Below are 20,195 nucleotides of genomic sequence, written 5' to 3'. Positions count from 1 at the left end.
AATAATGAAGGGTTTTAATGTTAATTAAAACTTTTTAAATTCGGGGCGCCTGGGTGGCTCAGTCGTTAAGCGTCTGCCTTCGGCTCAGGTCATGATCCCAGGGTCCTGGGATCGAGCCCCACATCGGGCTCCCCGCTCGGCGGGAAGCCTGCTTCTCCCTCTCCCACTCCCCCTGCTTGTGTTCCCTCTCTCGCTGTATCTCTCTCTGTCAAATAAATAAAATCTTAAAAAAAAAAAAAACAACTTTTTTAATTCATTAAAAAATTTTAAAGTAATACTTTTCCCTTTTACTACCAGTAAAGACTTTAAGACTCTTATGTCAGATCTATTAAGTAAAAAGTAAAGGTAAAATTTATCAATTATTATATAAATTTGCATTATTATCAGCTGGGATGATTCAGATTCCACCTCCCTCCCTCCCAAAGCCATGTCTTTTATTCAAGAAAGCCAGCTACAATTAATTGAGGAAAAAAAGACAAAACTGGTTGCTTCTTAGAGGATGAAGGAAAAGGAAACAAAAGGGAGGAAATAAAAATTGTCTTTCTGGGGAGACTTCAGAAAATTTTAGGCTTTAACACTTTGCCCCAATGTTTTGTGAGATGTATAATTTATGAAATAAAATTTACTGGGCTGAAATTATGGAATGAACTCTTACATTTAGGAATATTAAGATGTATAAAAAGTTAATTGTCAATATAGTCCACAAAAGGCAGTGCAGATGTTCTTGCAGATGTTCTTATGAAGACATGCTCACTGTTCTTTCTTTAGCTTGTTCCCTGTTGGTCATTCATAACTTTACAAAAAAGAAATAAACCTGTATTTTCTTTATAAATTTAAGTAATGTAAGAATCCCTTTTAATGGAGGGAAAACAAATTCTTGCATATTCCTTGAATAAAGTAATTTTCATTATAACTTTACTTAAATATTTATAAACACAAATTACATATAAATTCATTGTTTATATTCTACTTCATCTATAGAACTGAAATTAATTTACAAATTACGTGTAAACAAAATTATAACGATAAAAATTTCAAATAATGGATATGTTTTAACAAAACAAAAAACAATGATGTGATAAATAGTGGAAAGATGCATTTTGGGGTTTTCTGCTTCATAGTTTGTTATCTTGATTTTGAACACCCTAGAATGTTATTTGAGTCATTGAACATTGTTTTTATCTTTCATTTTAAATAATGACATTAATTTCAAACCAGTTAATTGTTTTATTGGGCTGATTTGCTTAACAGCAGCCTACAAAATGCAATAGAAACAAAATATTCTAAGAATAAAGAGATATAACGAAAACTTCTTCATTTTACCTGTTTATTACCTCACCAAATCAACTGTTGCTAGTCAATATATACAAAGATGGAATCTGTGTTGTGAGGTGCTGTGTCTGTGAGGTGGCTCCATTCACCACTTCCCTACTTCTGAATGACTGAGAAACTTTTATTCATGTAGTGTGCCATAACATCACATGGCCTCCACTTGGCTCCACACAATTGTAAACACACATGCAAATTTGGGTATTTGGTTATAAGGTGGTTGATCTAGAATATGCTTCCATGAAATTTTTAAAATTATTGTTGAAATGAAAACACAAAATTTAGAAATTCTTGTAGAGAACTGGAGGGCACCTTCTACGATGCGGAGTTAATGATTTTAATCAATTGTTCTTTCTAGAGTGTCTGTTTGGCATCACTTGCCGCCGAAAGTGCAGGGATCCAACTAGAAGTAAAAATTCGAGCAAATGGACATTGTCTTGGACTACTTACAGGCTTAAGAAGTCAAACAACTCATTCTGCTCTACTAATCATAGGATATTAAGACAGTTGTAGTCATGCCAACTATGCCCCATAGATGGAAACTGTAACGATCAGCTCAAAGCTCCATCTCTGGCACAGAGCATGTGACCTGCTGCCTTTGTAAGTAATGAACTTTGCCATGAAGTTGATTATATTAGTATCTGTATACCTCTAAGACACTGATTTTTTGAAAAATTTCAAAGTAAGGATGTAGAATGCTCCCTCTTATCTTCTAATCAACATGAGCAAGTATCTTTTTTCCCCTCGCCCCCTTGGAAATAATGATGCCTTGTATGGTAAGGTGATAGCATTTTTTTTTTTTTAAAGCAAAAGAACAAGATGAAAGAAACCTACTAAAAGATAAAGGAATTTATAGAGAAATTAAATATCTTAAATAAGTGCTTAAAATGAAGACAGCACAAAGGCTTTTACATTTCTGACTGAAAGTTTGAAAGGGAACTTTGATGAAACTTGCATCTCAATTCCTGGCTGCAAATTCAGTCTGGTGGTGGGGTCCTGCACTCAGTTCAGCTATCTGCCCCACATCACCTGAAATTCATGGCCTCAATCTCACGTCTGCTCCGACTAGCATACTCTTTCAGGTGTCAAACCAAGCTGGCTTTTAAAAACATACCTGGAAGTATTAGACCCTTATTAGATCCTAAGATGAAGAAGTGAGTTTATTGACAGAAGACACCCTGTCACCTTATCTCCTGGCTCCTTTTCCCTGCCCAGTGTGCTGTAGCTCCTTCCCAGTTTTGTGGACTGGTTAACGAGATCTTATATAAAGCTTAACTTAATTGTACAGTATTTATAATTTTCCAAAAGCTAGAGTGCCCTCTTGTGGGAATATCCAGTAGATATCCAGGTACTACCAACTATCTGAATTTGGGAGTCCACATTTCCCGGCTGTGGTAAGCTGAACATGCTCCCTCATTGTATTTTATTTTTATTCAGCTCATCTTCTTCGTGGGTGTCATAGCCATAGGTAAACGGGAAGGTGTAGAAATATGGTAGGCAGTAGCCAATGATATAAGAATGTATTTTCCAAAACAATATTGATTTTCTTTCTTTCTTTTTCTTTTTAAATGTAGTGGTGGTAGGAGGTGAGGAAAGTACAGAGTAAGTCAGAATGAAGGTCACACGTTCAAGAAATTACTAGATGTCTTTAACTCTACTCATCAAAGAAACATTTATGTGGGTTGTCAAATGCCTCATTGAGGATCTATATCCTTCCTGGAATGAGTAAGCACTCATGGATACTGTCACTTGACTATCAGTTGTTTGCATCTCATCAGAACAGAGTTGAGAGATCTAGCCTAAGAAGGATGATGAATTTTTGTCTAATATAGCTATTATAAGATAGATTGAGGATTGGTAATAGCTTAAATGCGTAATTTTCTTACCACTTCAAGGCATACATCTTCAAAAATTTTTTATTTGGAAGAACTTCAAACATATACAAAATAGTATATGAGAGGAATATAATCCCCCGCATTTACCTATTAGACAGCATCAACAATTACCAACTCATTACTAATCTTATTTCCTTCAAACCTCTTTCCTCCCTCTCCAATTATTTAGAAGTAAATTCCAGGCATTGTACCCTCCCACCCATAAATATTTCAGAGGGTATTTCTAAGAGATAAGAACTCCTCTTTAAAAATATTACCACAATATCATCATGTAAAAAATAACAATTATTCCTTAATATCATAAAAGATCAAGGTAGTGTTCAAATTTCCCTCATTGTCTCTCATTTTAAAAAGACCTGATTGCTTAAGTTTTAGGTTTACAATAGTACTGAGAAAAAGGTACAGAGATTTTCCACATACCCCCTGCTCTCTCTCACACATGCATAGCCTCCTCCATTATCAACATCCCTCACCAGAATAGTACTTTATTTTATTTTTATTATTATTATATATATATATTTTTTTACCAAGGATGAACCTACATTGACACACCATAATCACCCGAAGTCCATAGTTTACTTTAGGGTTCAGTCTTGGTGTTGTACATTCAATGGGTTTGGGCAAATGTATAATAACATATATCCATCATTAAAATATCACACAGAATATTTTTGCTGCCCTAAAAATCCTCTGTGTTCTGCCTATTCATACACCACCCCCTGCCCCCTGGCCCGACAACCACTGATCTTTTCATTGCCTCCATAGTTTTGGCTTTTCCAGAATGTCATATAGTGTGAGTCACACAGTATGCAACCTTCTCAGATTGGCTTCTTTCCTAATAATATGCATTTAGGGCTCTTTCATGTCTTTTCATTGATTGGTATCTCATTTCTTTTTAATGCTGAATAATATTCTATTGTCTGGAGATACCACAGTTTATCCATTCACCTACAGAAGGACATCTTGGTTGCTTCCAAATTTGGGCAGTTATGAATAAAGCTGCTATAAACATCCGTATATGGGTTTTGTGTGGACATAAGTTTTCAACGCCTTTCCTTAAATACCAAGAAGTGTGATTGCTGGATCATATAGGAAGAGTATGTTTAGTTTTGTAAGAAACTGCCAAACAGTCTTCCAAAGTGACTGTAGTATTTTGCATTCCCATCAACAATGTATGAGAGTTTCTATTGCTCCACATTCTCATCAGCATTTGGTGTTGTCAGGATCCCAGATTTCGGCCCTTCTAATAGTTGTAAAATGGTATCTCATTGTTCTAATTTGCATTTCCCTGATGACATATGATCTGGAGCATGTTTTCATATGCTTACTTGCCACCTGTATAACTTCTTTGTTTAAAGATTTTATTTATTTATTTGAGAGAGAGCACAAGCAGGGGGAGAGGCAGAGAGGCAAGGAGACACCCTGCTGAGTGGGGACCCTGACCCGTGGCTCCATCCCAAGACCCTGAGATCATGACCTGAGTCAAAGGCAGATAGATGCTTAACCGACTGAACCACCCGGCGCCCCTGTTTATCTTCTTTAGTGAGGTGTCTGTTAAGGTCTTTGACCCATTTGTTACACTTCTTGTTCATTTTCTTACTGTTATCATCTCTTTATCTATGGGTTCTCTTTCTCTCCCTCTCTCATTTTGTCTTTCCCTTCAGTATATTTTTGTTCAAGAAACAGTCACTTGTCCAAAGTTTCGATGATATGGATTTTTCTGAATGTATCATTTTGGTATTGTATAGGAGTTAGAGGAGTCTGTCCCTGTATTTCCTTTAAATGAGTAGTTAGATCTAGAAACTTGATCAGATTCAGTTCGATTTTTTGTTTGGCAAGGACACTTTACAGGCAGTGAGGCTGTCTTCCACCAGGAGGCGCACATGTTCTCTTTGGGACACCAGCAGCTTTTTTTTTCTTCTTTTTTTTTGTGAGTAGGCTCCATGTCCAAATGTGGAATTTGAACTCACGACCCTGAGATTGAGAATCCCATGCTCTACCCACTGAGACGTCAGCAGCTTTTGATGATCACTGTATTGATTCATTAACAAACTAATGGCTGCAGAATAGTGATATTCTACTTCAGCCATCCCTTCTTCTTTTACTCTGTTTTTATGCTTCTTTGATTAAATTTTCCTTCACCAACTATCTTGTTACTCCAAGATGCAATTTATATAGAGATGCCAGAAAAATGCTTGATTTTTCCCCTTCACTTAACAGTTTTCAAAATAATGAGTTGGTTCCCTAATACCATCCAAAAATGACCAATGAGTTTTTTTTAATCATTATGAACTCATGTATGTGAATCTGTTTTTTTTTTTAAGATTTTATTTATTTATTTGAGAGAGAGTGGGAGAGAGCATGAACTGTGGGGAGGGGCAGAGGGAGAGGGAAAAGCAGACTCCCCACCAAGCAGGGAGCCATATGCGGGGTTCAATCCCAGGATTCTGGAGCCGAAGGCAGACTCTCAACCGACTGAACCACCCAGGTGCCCCTATTTGATATTTTGAATCTATTTGTGAATCTATTTGATATTTTTCATTCCACTGAAGTCATTATATTTATTGATGCTCAAATTCTCTTATCTTTGACCAGAGGAAGTCTATTTAAGTTGGCTCCTGAATCCTTTTGACATGAGCCTGTCTTTAGAAATTTCCCTGCTTCCTGCTAAGACAAGATGTTCCTGGTTTCTTTTATATTTCTTCACTCAGACCTGGGATTAGCTATTTCTCTAAGGCAATGGTTCTCAAAGTGTGATCGGGGGATCCCTGGGAGTCCCTGTGATGCTTTCATGGGGTCTGTGAGGCCAAAATGATTTTCATACTAAGATGGTATTTTCCCTTTTTAATTTTCAGTCTCTCCCAAATGAATATAGAGTTTCCCAAGGGCTACCTGGTGTAGGATATTATGACTAAATGTAGAAGAGGTTTTAAAAAATATGCTGTCATTTATTAGGCCAGATGTTAAAGAGATTTACAAAAATGTAAAACAATGGCACTCTTCTCACTAAATAATTTTTGTTAATGGATATTTTGTTATTTTAAAATCTGTTTTAATTTATAATGCAGTAAACATCAATAGGTATAACCCATACACACAAAAGCTCCTTGGGGTCCTCAACAGTTTTTAAGAGTTTATTATTTTTGAATTTTATTTTTAAAAGATTTTATTTATTGAAAGAGAGAAACACAGCGAGAGAGGGAACACAAGCAGGGGGAGCAGGAGAGGGAGAAGCAGGCTTCCCGCGGAGCAGGGAGCCTGATGTGGGGCTCGATGTGGGGCTCAATGTGGGGCTCGATCCCAGGACCCTGGGATCATGACCTGAACCGAAGGCAGAGGCTTAACGACTGAGCCACCCAGGAGCCCCAGTTTTTAAGAGTTTGAAGAAATTTGAGAAGCAAAATGTTTGAGAACTGCTGTTCCCAGAAGTCCTGGCTCCTTCTAATGGAAAATGGTATTTAGAAATCACAATCTAGGAGCTAGAGATGTTCATGGTTGCTGGATCGGCCATTATTTTTAGGCCATTTCAATGAGCAGAGCTAAGATAAAATGATAAATATATTTAAAGATAAAATACATCATGAATTTTTACTGAGTCTTTTGATTCAAATTCAGGACTTCAGAGTTTTTACTTAAACTCATACAATTTACATTTGTATCTTTCTCCCATTACAAAAATTCCAACATAAATGTTTATTTTCAGTGTCAGATTAATATTACCACCATTTCCAACAATATAATTACCTAAAACAGTTAAAAAAATTTTTTTTTGGCAGTTCCTTTGTCTTCGAGGTATCTCTTTCTATATAGATGAACAATAATTTGATGGATTAAATTTACTTGAAATGGTGTGTATTTGGGGGGTTATGCCACTTAGCAGATCAGTTAGATTCATGTGTTTTTACTTTTGATTTTTAGAGGAGATTTTGTAAATTTAATTTTGTTTTAAAATAATATAAAATGTTTACGTGGTTCTAGAGTAAAATCTGTTACATGGGATATATTCAGAGATGCCTAGCTTCTATCCCTGTTTCCTCTATCTTACTCCCTTTTTCCCCCAGTTGGTAACATTTTAAAACAAAGCAATAGTTTGCTTCCTTTTATTTTTAAAATGTAAGCAAACATATATATATATTTAGTATTACTACCACTCTTCTCTTTTTGGATAAAAGGTAGCATACTATATGCACTTCTCTTCAGTTTTTTTTCACTTAACAATATATTCTAGAGAGCATTCCACGGTTGTAATATAGAGCACTTCATTGCGTTATTGTACCATAATTTATTCAACCGGTCCACTATTGAGGAATTTGGGGCTAATTTCCAGTATTTTATTGTACAGCAGTGAATATTCATGCACACATTCTTTTCGTATTTTTAGCACTACATCTTTTGGATATAATCCTCGACGTGGGATTGCTGGGTCAAAGCATGAATGTGTCCAGTTCTGTTAGCTATTAAGCAACTCTTTTAGCCTCCGCAGTACAGATGAAGGAACTGACTGAGACTGCCCAAGGTCACTTTATAAGTCACTGACACAGCTGGGATTTAAACTTAGAAGTAACGTTCTCCACACTCCCTAGGTCATGGGAAGAGGAGTACCCAGGCGGGAGAGGGAGGTGAAGAATTTGCATTTGGACATCACATTCATTGGATCACATATTCTCATCCTTCCAGGTCCCAGCACACCACTCTACCCTCTGCCCTCTCCGGTCTTCTTCTTTCCGTCACTCTCCCCCCTTCTCCCACAACTAAAACGCGCCCCCACCCACTCCCGGCTAAGCTGGGCGGATGAAGACTGCGCAAGCCCAGCCGCTACGCAGAGATTGCAGCCGGTGCGGGGGCAGGACCTGAATGACGTCGTAACGGCGCGCCGCTCCCGGGCGTCCTCGCAAGGTCGCCTCGGAAGCGGGGCCGCGCGTAAGTGACAAGACCCTGATCGGGGACGCGCCGTGTCCGGTCTCGGTACCAGCGGCAACATGTCGGGGTACACGCCAGACGAGAAACTGCGGCTGCAGCAGCTCCAACAGCTGAGAAGGCGATGGCTAAAAGACCAGGAGCTGAGCTCCCGGGAGCCGGTGCTGCCCCCGCAGCGGGTGTGGCCTATGGAGAGATTCTGGAATAAGTTTTTGCGGGACCAGACCCCCTGGAAGAACGTGGTGAGTGACGGGCCTCCCTCGCCCTGATGCACGCACGCCGTCGCACCCCCGACCGGGATGCTGGATGCCTGCTAATTGTAGTCACACCAAGGACTGACATCACTGGGCCCGCAAGTCCCGGTAGATCCCTGAGGGAGAACCGGGTTCAACCGAGACTTAGATTTAGAAGGGACGCTATCTTGTCCCAAGAGAGCTCTGGAGTTAAGGAACAAGTATGGCTTTGGGAGAGTCTACCTTTTTGCTGTCAAGTGTGATGAGAAGGAGGCGAATCTTTGCTTAGGTTTTACAGAATGATAGAAGGATTCATTTGAGTGAAAAATCTGTGATTTTAGTATTTAAGGACACCTGTCTGCTTTTTAAGGTTGAGGTTATAGAGAATAACACTATACCCAACTACCGGGAAGACACGGGGAGTCTCTAATTGGTTGTACAGCCGCATGTGATCACCATGAAAAAGATAGGGTCTTACTCCTTTCCTTAATGAGTTATATTCAAGAGCCACCTTTCTGAACTACCACTATGTTCTTTTAACACAGTTTAGTTTAAAAGTGCATTTCTAGACTTTACACTACAGAAAATCACTCATTTATTGAATATTATTAAGATCACCCTTTATTTTCAGGGTCTCTGGACATTTTCTTGAGGTCATTAAATTACATCAATTTAAGTGATGAACACTATATCTCAGAATTGTTTTCAATAAGCTGTGATATTGGCTAATAATAATGGTAATACTATTAAGCAACACTTGAGTACTTATTTTCTGCCCGGCATTTTGCTGAGGGTTTGACATGTGTTACTTTATTTAATTCTTTACTTCTGTAAGGTAGAAACTACTCCTAATCCTTATTTTAAATGTGTGGAAAATGAGACCTACAAAAATTGAGTGATTTATCCGTGGTCACAGAGCTAGGAATTGAAGGAGTTCACACTGAGATCCAAGTGTATCTACTTTCTGACTGTGCTACTAAGTCTTGTGCAAATTTTTCTGGGAAAGTGGTATTAGATACTTATTTAGAGTGGTAAAATTAAACTCTAATTCAACCCTCGTCTTACCTTTTGTATCCCTGACATTACTTGTTGATTTTGGCAGCTTCTGGTTGAAAGTTGACATCCCACCCATCAGCCAGTGATGTAAGGAAGTAAATAAGTATTTTAGTCTGTTTTTCGTTACTTTGAGTTAATTTTTCTTCCATAATCATATATACTATAACACCTAGAATCTAGTTATCCTAGATAGATGTGTTTCAGTTAAATTGGCTGCCACGGGAAAGTTCCATTTTCAGTTCTATTTTGCTTTTCTCTTTTAAAATAGTGTGCTGAAAGCATCTCAAAGTAAGCTTGGAACACCCCTATCCCAGTATGTAAAACATTCTTTTTCGAGCTTTGGTGTGCTCAAGGTTGTCTGCCTTATACCTAGATGTTGATTGTGGGTATTGAAATTGATAAATTAGGGGGTTGACTGTTCCTGAAAAATTCTGTAGGTTTGATTACGCTAATTAAATTGATTAAAATTATTCTTTCATTATTTATGCCATGTTTGTCTTTAGTAAACTTATAATAAGGATATTTTTAGAATTCTTTAAAATATTTATATATATCTATGAATACCCTACTGTAGCTTTGCAAAATGTTACTTGTCTTAAACCTTGTTTGCTCTGAACTCTGTAGGTATCCCTTAGCAGGTCCTTTGTTTATTTTTTTTTAAGATTTTATTTATTTATTTGACAGAGAGAGACACAGCGAGAGAGGAAACACAAGCAGGGGGAGTAGAGAGGGAGAAGCAGGCCTCCTGCTGAGCAGGGAGCCTGATGCGGGGCTCGATCCCCCAGGACCCTGGGATCATGACCTAAGCCAAAGGGAGACGCTTAACGACTGAGCCACCCAGGCGCCACTGGTCCTATGTTTAATAAAAATATTTGAATGGGTGAGATTAGTTACAGACTGTAAGGAAGTATGTAGCAGATAGACATTTTAAAATAATCACGACATTATTATATCATTGATGTTTTTTTTCTGCCACAAACATAAAAAAAGGTATATCTGTTTATGTTTCTTTTCCCCCCAGATTTATAAGGCATACCGACACAGTATCTTTGCTTTTACTCATGTACTTATACCTGCCTGGATTATTCATTATTATATCAAATATCACGTGAATGTAAGTATGTTTTAAGTATGTATTTTGCAGAATTTATTTTTAATGTTGTACAAAATTATTTCCTAATTTTGTGGGCATGCCTTACCCTGCTTTATTTGGTGGAAATAATCTGCCACTTATAACTGATTTTGAACTACTTTGAATAAAGTAGTTAAGTAAAAGGTTTAATGAAACTTAAGTAAAGTGCAGTTTTTCAAAAAAATTAATCTTTATATTAGTTGATTACAACTTGAAATACATTTTCTCCTAAAAACAATGTTTAAATGATCAGAATGAAGTTGACCTAATAATACTAGTGTAAACTTGGGGTTCTAAATAGGAAGGGAGCAAAGAATTTCTGCTCCTTTCTTTGAGCAGAGATACAAGATAAATTCAAATTAGACAAAGGTTGTCTTTATCATCATCCCATTTCCCTTTCCTTCATTCTGTCTTGATTTTTCACCATTTTCTTTCTTTAGAATCCAGGATGTCCAAAAGCTTGAACTTTGTCTTGGAAAGATCTTGTGTGTGGTGATTGAACTGAGGCAGTTGCCATATTTTAAAGCCAAGGGATAGTCTGGTGTTGGATCGAAGGCAATATGAGGAAGGAGTGCATTTGAGGGAATGGTATAGAAGGGAGAGCAGTGGCGGCTGCCCAGCATGGAGTATCGTAACCCAAACAGATTGAAGAGGGCATTCTGGTACCCAGGGAGGATATTAGGTCTCAGGGAGAGGGGGAAGTTGGAGTGGAGGGGAGTTGGTGAGTATACCTGTTTGGAGAGCAGCAGTGGTAGTAACCTGGGGTAGAATATTGGAACCTGAGGAAGGGGAGGAGGACATCTGCAAGAAGGGTGGTTTGGGGCAATGATGGGGCAATGATGGAGGTGGCAATCTATAGTAAGATATCAGGACCTGAATGAGGTGAGGTTATTTATACTGGCGTGTTATGGTAGTGACAGGAGATGGGTTACATATAGGAAGATTGATCAAGTAAGTACATGTATCGATGATAGCAGAACCCAGAATTCTCATTGTCAGAAAAGGGAGTTGCACACATGGAAAGACAGAAAAACTTGTACTGGAATGGAATTGGAATTATTGGTATGAACTCATGGTTTTTAATATGTATTGATACAGAATTCTATATAGCTGTAAATGTGGATAGTCTAGGTCTGTCCACCGACAGACCTGGGAGCAGTGCCACTGCATGGTAATTAGCATATCTAGCAGCCTAGTCTTACCCAATTCTCCACTGAAAGGATCCAAAGCTCTCTGGAGAAATGGCCAATTCTAGGGCTGGAGCTGGGAAAGTACATGATGAGCTTATTGTGCCAGAAAGTAAAGAAGTGTTCAAAGAATGTTGTAGATCTACCAAAAGGACACAGTCAGCTTAAGAGGACTCCCTTTGGGACAATTTGAGCATCAAAATAACTAATGATAGTTATAGATTATAGCCAGCTGAATAAAATGCAAATGCACAAGTCCATATGGATATAAACAATTAATAAATGGTTAGAAGAGACAGCGCTTTTTTGTACAGTGGATTGCTAAATAATAAACAGACAAGGACTGATACAATTAGAAAAGCCACCACTTGAGAATCATCAGAGTAACATTTTTTTTAGTCAAGGAATATCAAAAGTTGCTAAAATTAATCTCAAAATACCGAACTTCAGCATACTTATTTGATACAAAGGGAAAAGCAGTAATTGTAGTGGAGAAACCTGGTAGACACCATCAAGAAATCTAAATTAACATAAAATACATACTTAATACATACTTAAATACTTAATACATACTTAAATACATACCAATAATGGGACAAACTGAAATTGTGTACTACTTGATAGGTGCAGTAAGAAAACAGCATCAATTTTGTGTTATTCCCTTCCAAAACGCATAACCTGAATCTAATCATAAGGAAGCATAAGACAAACCAAACAAGGGACTTTTCTGCATAGTAAATGGCTTGTTACCTTCAAAAGCGTCAAGATCATGAAAGTTAAGGAATGACTGAAAATTTGTTCTAGATTGAAGAGAACTTAAAGAGGCATGTCAGCTAAATGCAATTCTTGATTAATGGCATTATCTGTTTAGTTAAAAGAATAAAGATGGCATTGGCATTCAGAATTTTAGAGCCTACACAATGAGGAACAAGTCATGTAAGAGGGGATTTTCTGAGAATTCCAGACAATTACCGAGTCACTTGGTAACATTTAAATGGGTTCTTTAGACTAGCTAGAAGGTAGTAATGTATCAGTAATGAAACAGATCAATTTCCTGATCTTGATGGCTGTATTGTGATTATTTTAAGAATATTGTTCTTATTTGTAGGAAATACTAAAGTAATAAACCAGTCTGCAGTTTCCTAAAGTGATTCAGTAAAAAAATTATTTTTATAATTCTTGCAAGTTTTTGTAGGTTTAAAATTATTTCAAGATAAAACAGAAGTTAGGGACTCCCTAAACAAATTGTAGATAATCCAATTGAGGTTTGCTTTCTGTTAGCTTGTTGAAAGGAGTGTGAAATAAATAATTGGTGTTTTCAGAAAATTCCCTTTAACATAACTTGTTCTCTCTTTATTGCATGGTCTTTTTAAAATTCTGGCTGCTGACACCATTTTTGTTTTTCCACTAAGCAGATTATGTTTGTTCATCAATAAATTATGGAGTGCCTAGTATGTCATCTTCCTTTATTGCTCTGGAAAGAATACGCAAGATAAAATTCCTGGAGTTTGTAGTAAAGTTGGAAGATGGGTATGATTTGGGTAAGAGTATGGAGGAGAAAAGTTATTCCAGCTAGGAGGAAAGGTAAGGAGTCAGTAATGTGCATATCATACCTACCCAAGACTGAGGAGGTGACTAGAATTGCAGGTCTTTTGGCCCAGTGGGCTGGGACCATTTAATGAAGGTCTTGAAAACTAGGCAGAGGGGGTTACCTTATCTGGTAGGCAATGGAAAGCTTTCCATTTTTCAGCAGGTGAGTGAGTTGATAAAAGTGCTATATTTAGGAAAATATAAACGTTCATATGATGGGGTAATTGGAGGGAGGAAAGTACTGACATCAGGTAGGTAGATCAGCTAGAGGCTGTTGCAGTTTAGTAGATGTTAGCTGATGAGAATCTGGTTAGGGTGAAGATAGCAGGAATGGAAAAGAAAAGTGAAGACAGAAGACATTATTTAAGGAAGACATAGCTCAAGTTGGGGATGAAAGCAAAATTCAGAGGTATTTATGACTCTAAAATTTCTAGCCTTGGAAGTTGTAAGTAGGGTTTTGGAAAGGTCAATTTGTGTAGGAGCGTGTGCTGTCAACATGCTTTGGGGATGTCCAGGTGGACATGGCTTGTCTTATGTGTTAGAAATATGAAATTAGTGGAGGCTAGTAGGCATTAGAATTGAAGTGTAGTGTTTTCACTTCATAAACAAACAGAAAATCTTTCCGCAACCATTAAAAGGGGCTAACAATTTATATGTCTAAGGGTCAGAGTATAGTTTGTTTCTCTTGTTGATAGACTTAAACAAAATTTTATATTTATGTTCACCTGCAAGTCCACAGGCCATTTCATATCATCATATGTCTGTTATTTTTTTACTGTCTTAACATGCAAGACTCTAGAGGAGAAAAATATATTACTACTGTCAGTGCAAGTTTTTTTTAGCATCCAAGAGTGGTTTTTACATGCAGAAGAACTGTTCACAGTTACCTGGAATATAAATTTAAATTCATTTTGTTAGTTTCAATTTTAAAAACCTCCTTTTTTCCTAATTCTTTATATTCAGTTTTCAAAATTCTGTTAAACTACTTACACATCTAGTAAAATATAAACAGTCTCCTTTGTTCTTATTGTCTTTGGATTAATTCAAGTTGAACTCTCCTAAAACAATTCCACTTACAAACAATCATATTCTCTCATGTTTTAAGCTGCATTTATACATTTTATATTTATATGTTTAATTTTATTTTTAAGTATTTATAGAGCAAATTAATGACCCTAAGAAGCAAAATCTTTTTAAACTTATAATCACAAGCCTAAATCAATTATGCATTGTAACTAGAATCCTAAAACTAATCTTTTAGAACCTCTAATAGCCAGATTGATTACCTTAAACATTACAAATGCTCTCAATAACAGAATATATGGATTATCCCAGTGTTTTAAGAACTTACTAAATTTGACATACATTTATTCTCTAGGTTTAATCTCTGTTATATCTGCATTTAACTAAATTTTTCTAGGATTGAAAAGACACTTACCTTCTAAGAGAAGCAGATTTAATAAGGTGCAGTTACTGGTTTGACAATTCAAGACTTTAATATAGTTGTTTATCCGAGGAAGTCATACTTCCAGGTGATTTTTCCTAAGCCACAGATGGATGTAATTAAAGGTTTGTGTCAATAGAGTTTCCAGAGCCTTTCCCTTACCTTACTTTTTCTCTGGTTTTGGGTAGGTCTGCATCCTCATTAATGTTGTAGCCAGTTTGCTTCAGCTGACACCTTTACTGACCAGTTGAATTTTACAGTCTTTCTAAGGACATTTCAGTGTCTTCTTGCCACTGGTCCCAGTACTGAGAGACATATTAATGTATTTACATCGTATTCTGGCTTTATCTCCTGCTTTTGGCTCCAGTTCGAGTCTTAAAGTATGCCAATCTCTTTTAATAAAATTTTGTTCGTGTGGTATCTTGTGCAGATGTATATGCTTAATAAATACATTTATTTAACAAATATTTTTAGCACCTCGTGTGCAAGGCACTGTTCTAAACACAGGGATATAGCAGTAAGCAAAGCAGATTGAGTCTCTGCCCTCATGAAGTGTTTATTTTAGTCTTGGAGACTGGCAATAAATAAAGAGGCATATAATGTTACAGGAAGTGATAATCTATGGAAGGAAAACTAAACAGGGTAAAAGACTAGGTCTCTCTGGGGAAGTGCTGTTTGAAGAGAAACGTAAATGAAATGATGATATGGATCAAGCAGATATCTAGAAGAGCATTTCAGGTAGAGGAATTATTACATATAAGGGCCCTGAGGCACAAGTTGGCCCAACTGATTAGACTAATAGTAAAGGAACCACTGTGGCTACAATACAGAGAAAGAGAGAAGATCAGAGAGGTGGCCAAGGGCCAGATTGTGTAGGGTCTTAGAGATCATAGCAAGGACTTTGGCCTTTGCTCTAAGAGTTATGAAACTTTGAGCAGAGGAGTGGTCCATCTTAGAATCACTCACCTCTGCTGTGTGGAGAATAGACTAAGAAGGCATGTGTGGACGCCAGGACACTAACAGGTTAAAAAAAAAAAATGATAGAGGCTTGAAGAAGGGTAGTAGTACTAGGTGGTGAGAAACGGTTGGATTCATGATATAATCTCAAGATAGAACCAACAGGATCTGCTGAGGAATCCAGGTTTTTGGCCTTTGCAACTAGGAGAATGAAAGTGCCATTTGCTACAGTAAGGAACTATTTGGGGCTGGGGGATGTTATAAGTTGGACCTGGTTAAATTTGAGATGACTAGTAGAGATAGCCAAGTGAAGATCTTGAGTTAAATGTTTCAGTCTGGAATTTGGTGAAAGTTTGGGGCTTAGTTAAAAATTTGGGATATGATCTATTTTATTTTAGAAGAAACTCTAAAACCATAATTAACAGAGCATTACTTTTATTGCAGGCAAAACCATATGCCATTGTTGAAAGGAAGCCCAGAATATTCCCAGTAAGTCTTAATATATCTGATTTTTCTTTTATTAGTTTTCTCCCTCCTTTACCTCCCTAAGTGATCATTAAAGTGCTCCTTTCTCCTCACTGTCATTGTAAGTACCTGTTTTGTATATTCTTATAAAAAAAAAATAGGAAATATTGTGAGGCAGCAGCTACAGTTGAAAATGGGAGGTGGGCATATTTCTTTTGAAGCTGGCTGTAAAACTTGTATAACCTTTGTAGTCCTAAAGTGAATTGAAGATACCAACAGTTTTTCACTGGTACCCTGTTTCATGTAGGGTTAAGGACTTAGGGCACTAGCCTGAGCAGACACTTGAGCATAGTAACAGCAACTGAATTCCTCTGTTATTAATTCCAAACTGCCATTTCTTATGGCAGTTTGACCTTAACCTTTCCACCTGTGAATTTAAAATCCTGTTAATGTGTACTTTAAGTTTTGTGGTGTGACTATGTAAGCTATTATCCTAATTTAAAATTGAGTCTTTAAAGCATTAAAAGATTACTTAGTCATCAGTTGGTATTTTTACTGGTTTTGTAAGGTTCTTGTTTAAAGCATAACAAAATGCAGATTATGTTCTTGTCCTATTTCTAGTCATAGATAATGAACTACCATCAATCTCTAAGTTCTGTAATTTTAAAAAACAGAACTCAGTGTTGGTTCTTGCTTCAATCAAATGACATAGTCACAACAATCCATAATCGTCTGCAACAGAAGGGAATTTAAGGGTGAACCACCAAAATTAACTAATCCTTCAGTTGAAACTCAGCTTTAGGAAATAGGAGATTTCTTCTATATTTTGTTGTGTATAATTAATGTGTGTCAGGGCTTACGTAGTCTCAGAATAGGAAACTATGTTACTGGTTTCACCAGTTGGGTAATTTATTTAATCTTCCATTGACATATTTATCACTTTATTTTGCTGTTGCTGTTCAAAGGAAAGGAAGGGTGAGGCTCTCTTTAGAAGACCACAGTGATTCCATAGCATTTCGCCTAGTTCTGTATTTTATTTTACTTTTTTGCCACTGTGGTTCTGTTTCTGTGCCATTGACCCTTTAAGAAGCTTCCCCTGTGAGGACCTGAAGAATGCTCATTTGTACATATATTAGGATAGGCAGTAACAAACCCTCAGGCCTCAGTGGCTTAACAAAACAAAGGTCTGTTTCTTATTGACATCATAGACTGATACACATCAGGCTTTCTCCACAATCTTACAGTTACACCATCTAGAATATGAGGCTTCCAAAGATCATGTTAAGGGAAAAAGAGGGATGGACATCTCAGGAGGATTTTAAGGTCTGAGCTTGGAACTAGCTTATATCACTTCTCTTCAGATCCTGTTGGCCAGAACTCATTGTCGTTGTCCCACATATCTATGTGCTTCTTTTATATTTCCCAGCCTATCATGCCTGGAGTCTGTGCCACAGTCCATCCTTCTAATTACCAAATAGCTCTTTGCTTCCTTCTCCCCACACTTACAACACAGTTCCTTCCCTAGGGAGAAATCCCAGAGTCCCATCCTTCACTGCAACCAGCCCCAAATGTAGGACATCCAGATATTGTACAGTAGTGTGGCTGCTGTACAATGATGTGACTTCTCTTGGGATCTGAGGATCAGTGAATTAAGAAGGCCAGTTAACTGCATGCCTTGTCTCCCCCACACCACCCCCAAACACACCCATTGCTCAGTGGTGGAATTCAGTTATTAGTTCTTGGCAATTCTTAAATCCTAGTGGTCAGATACAAAGATTCCTAACCCCCGTGTGCTGTAAGTGACCTGCATGGGCACTGATTTTGTTTTCTGGAATACCTTTGTTCATTGTTCTTCCTGGCCCCTGGCTTTGTCCAGAGTTTTTGGTTTTTTGTTTTGCTTTGTTTTCTTTTCCATTTTCAACCTAGACCACTTCTAAAATGGGTACGGGAAGCATGCCCTTCTTAGGGTTGTATAGCCTTTAAAATTTGCCTCCTTCTCATAGGTTGAGTGCCAGAGGTTGTTTTTTATTTTTTTAATTTTTATTTTTTAAAAAAGATTTTATTTTTTGACACAGAGACACAGCGAGAGAGGGAAAACAAGCAGGGGGAGTCGGAGAGGGAGAAGCAGGCTTCCCACTGACCGGGGAGCCTGATGCGGGGCTCTATCCCAGGACCCTGGGATCGTGACCAGAGGCAGACGCTTAACGACAGCCCCCCGGGCGCCCGAGTGCCAGAGGTTGTTTTAAGCTCAGACATTCATAGGCTTTTGTCGGGTATGTTTGGTTTCTTTGACCATCTAGTTTCCACAACAGTTGGTAGTTAGGAAAGAAAAATACTTGATGGGAGTCTGTTTGCTTCTAGTCAGTCCCATATGCATCTATGCTTTGTGTAGTTACCAAGTTCTCTCATTTCTTTGTACTCATGCAGCTGCCTCTAACTCCGTGTCAGTTATGTGAAAGACATTAGAAAAACTGGTTCAAGATCAGTCTGATCTTTGCCATGGGACAGAGTCCCTCTGAGTTTTATTGGGCTTCTGTATCTCAGGATCTCTTCACTGTTAACTCTTAGTATTTAAAGAACCAGAAGCAACGTGATTTGCCAATACTGCAAGGTCCTGCATTTTTTTCTTCTTTCCATTTTTATTTCTCCTCTTAAATCAGCCTCTTCCTACCTGAGCTTATGTTTCTTAAAAGTACATTCCCAAGGCAGCTAGTAGTAGTCAAACAGATACTACAATTTTTTTTTCAGCTACTTCTCCTAGAACCTCACTGTTTCCAAGTTACTGCTGCCCCATCTTTTAGCCTCCAATGTCAGTTACCTTGCCTCCACTGTTAAGCCAGTGCCATTGGTTCGATTTTCATTACAGTGGCATTAGTACCACTTTATAGAGTATTAATTGCTATGTTAGGGTAATGCCACCTGAGTAACGAATTACCCCCCAAATGTATAATGGCTTAAACATAATAAAAGTTTATTTCTTCATCAGATAACAGTCCTGAACACTACCGGGGTCAGGGAATGGCAAGTGTGGGGATGGGGATAATTCTACTCTACTGTCATTCATGGACTGTTAGGCTCACAAAATCTGCTCTCTTAAACACAAAGATGAAACTAAAGCTAAGTAATTTGCCTAAAATAATACAGCTTCTTAGTGAAGGTTCTAGGATTCTCACCTCTTGGTTCTGGCTCCAAAGCCCATGCCCTTTCTACCACACATATTGTATCTAGGTTTGAAAAGATAACCTAAATCAGCTACCCAAAGTTTGCATTCTGTCTCTCACATCTGAGCCAAGTGGTAAACGTGATTGCCTAACACATTCAGTTGCTGGTTGGACTGAAGATGTTTCCCTGTAACTTCTTTTAGGGCTTTTCCTATTTCTTGGGGCCATGCAAAATAAACATTATCTTTTTATCACTTTATGAAAACCACTTTCATGCCCCTTCTGGACATTTTGAGTGAAACTTCCCCTTATACTTCCTTCACTTATACCTTTAGATTCTGAATATTGCTCATCTTTAGACAGCTTCTACTTTGTCTAAGTCCCTTTCAAAATGTGAATGCCAGAACTGAACTAGATTTTCCATGTGCGATCTGATCAAGTGGAACTATCATCATTGCAGACAAAGATTTTTCTACTAATGCATCTTTGTTTTTTTAGGGTGATACAATTCTGGAGACTGGAGAAGTAATTCCACCAATGAAAGAATTTCCTGATCAACATCATTGAAGATTACTTTAAAATTTCAAAGGCGTATGAGGCCAAGTTTGTTGCTGTATTACTGTATTTACTGAATATATTTTCTGGAAAAGTAACTTTAATAAAGTTTACTCTGAGATATGTGTTGTCTGTTTCTTCACAAATATTGTACAATTTGCAACTCTTTGAATTATTTAACAATAAGTAAAAATTGGATAAGCTAAAGAAATATGAGTGATCACCTTTTTCTGGCCATTCTTAACTTGAAAAACAGGATAGAAAAGTAGTCACA

At 37.5% G+C, this 20,195-nt stretch overlaps 1 protein-coding gene across 3 annotated transcripts; it reads left to right on the top strand.

Moving 5' to 3' along the window:
- Positions 1–8,069: 8,069 nt before the first annotated feature.
- NDUFB6 (NADH:ubiquinone oxidoreductase subunit B6) lies at positions 8,070–20,042 on the top strand. Of its 3 annotated transcripts, XM_021691764.1 has the most exons (4): positions 8,070–8,383; positions 10,452–10,544; positions 16,185–16,229; positions 19,865–20,042. In XM_021691764.1, the coding sequence occupies exons 1-4, from the start codon at positions 8,204–8,206 to the stop codon at positions 19,931–19,933; spliced, it is 387 nt and encodes a 128-aa protein (XP_021547439.1). In that variant the 5' UTR covers positions 8,070–8,203; the 3' UTR covers positions 19,934–20,042. The 3 variants fall into 3 exon arrangements, with proteins under 3 accessions (XP_021547439.1, XP_021547440.1, XP_044776721.1); XM_021691765.1 differs by lacking the exon at positions 10,452–10,544 and having other exon boundaries at positions 8,097–8,383; XM_044920786.1 differs by lacking the exon at positions 16,185–16,229 and having other exon boundaries at positions 8,097–8,383.
- The last annotated feature ends 153 nt before the right edge of the window (positions 20,043–20,195 follow it).

This window comes from Neomonachus schauinslandi, chromosome 13, assembly GCF_002201575.2.
Source record: "Neomonachus schauinslandi chromosome 13, ASM220157v2, whole genome shotgun sequence".
Lineage (NCBI taxonomy): Eukaryota > Metazoa > Chordata > Mammalia > Carnivora > Phocidae > Neomonachus > Neomonachus schauinslandi.
Note: the sequence above shows the minus strand (reverse complement) of the source record. Positions and strands in the feature narration are given on the sequence as shown.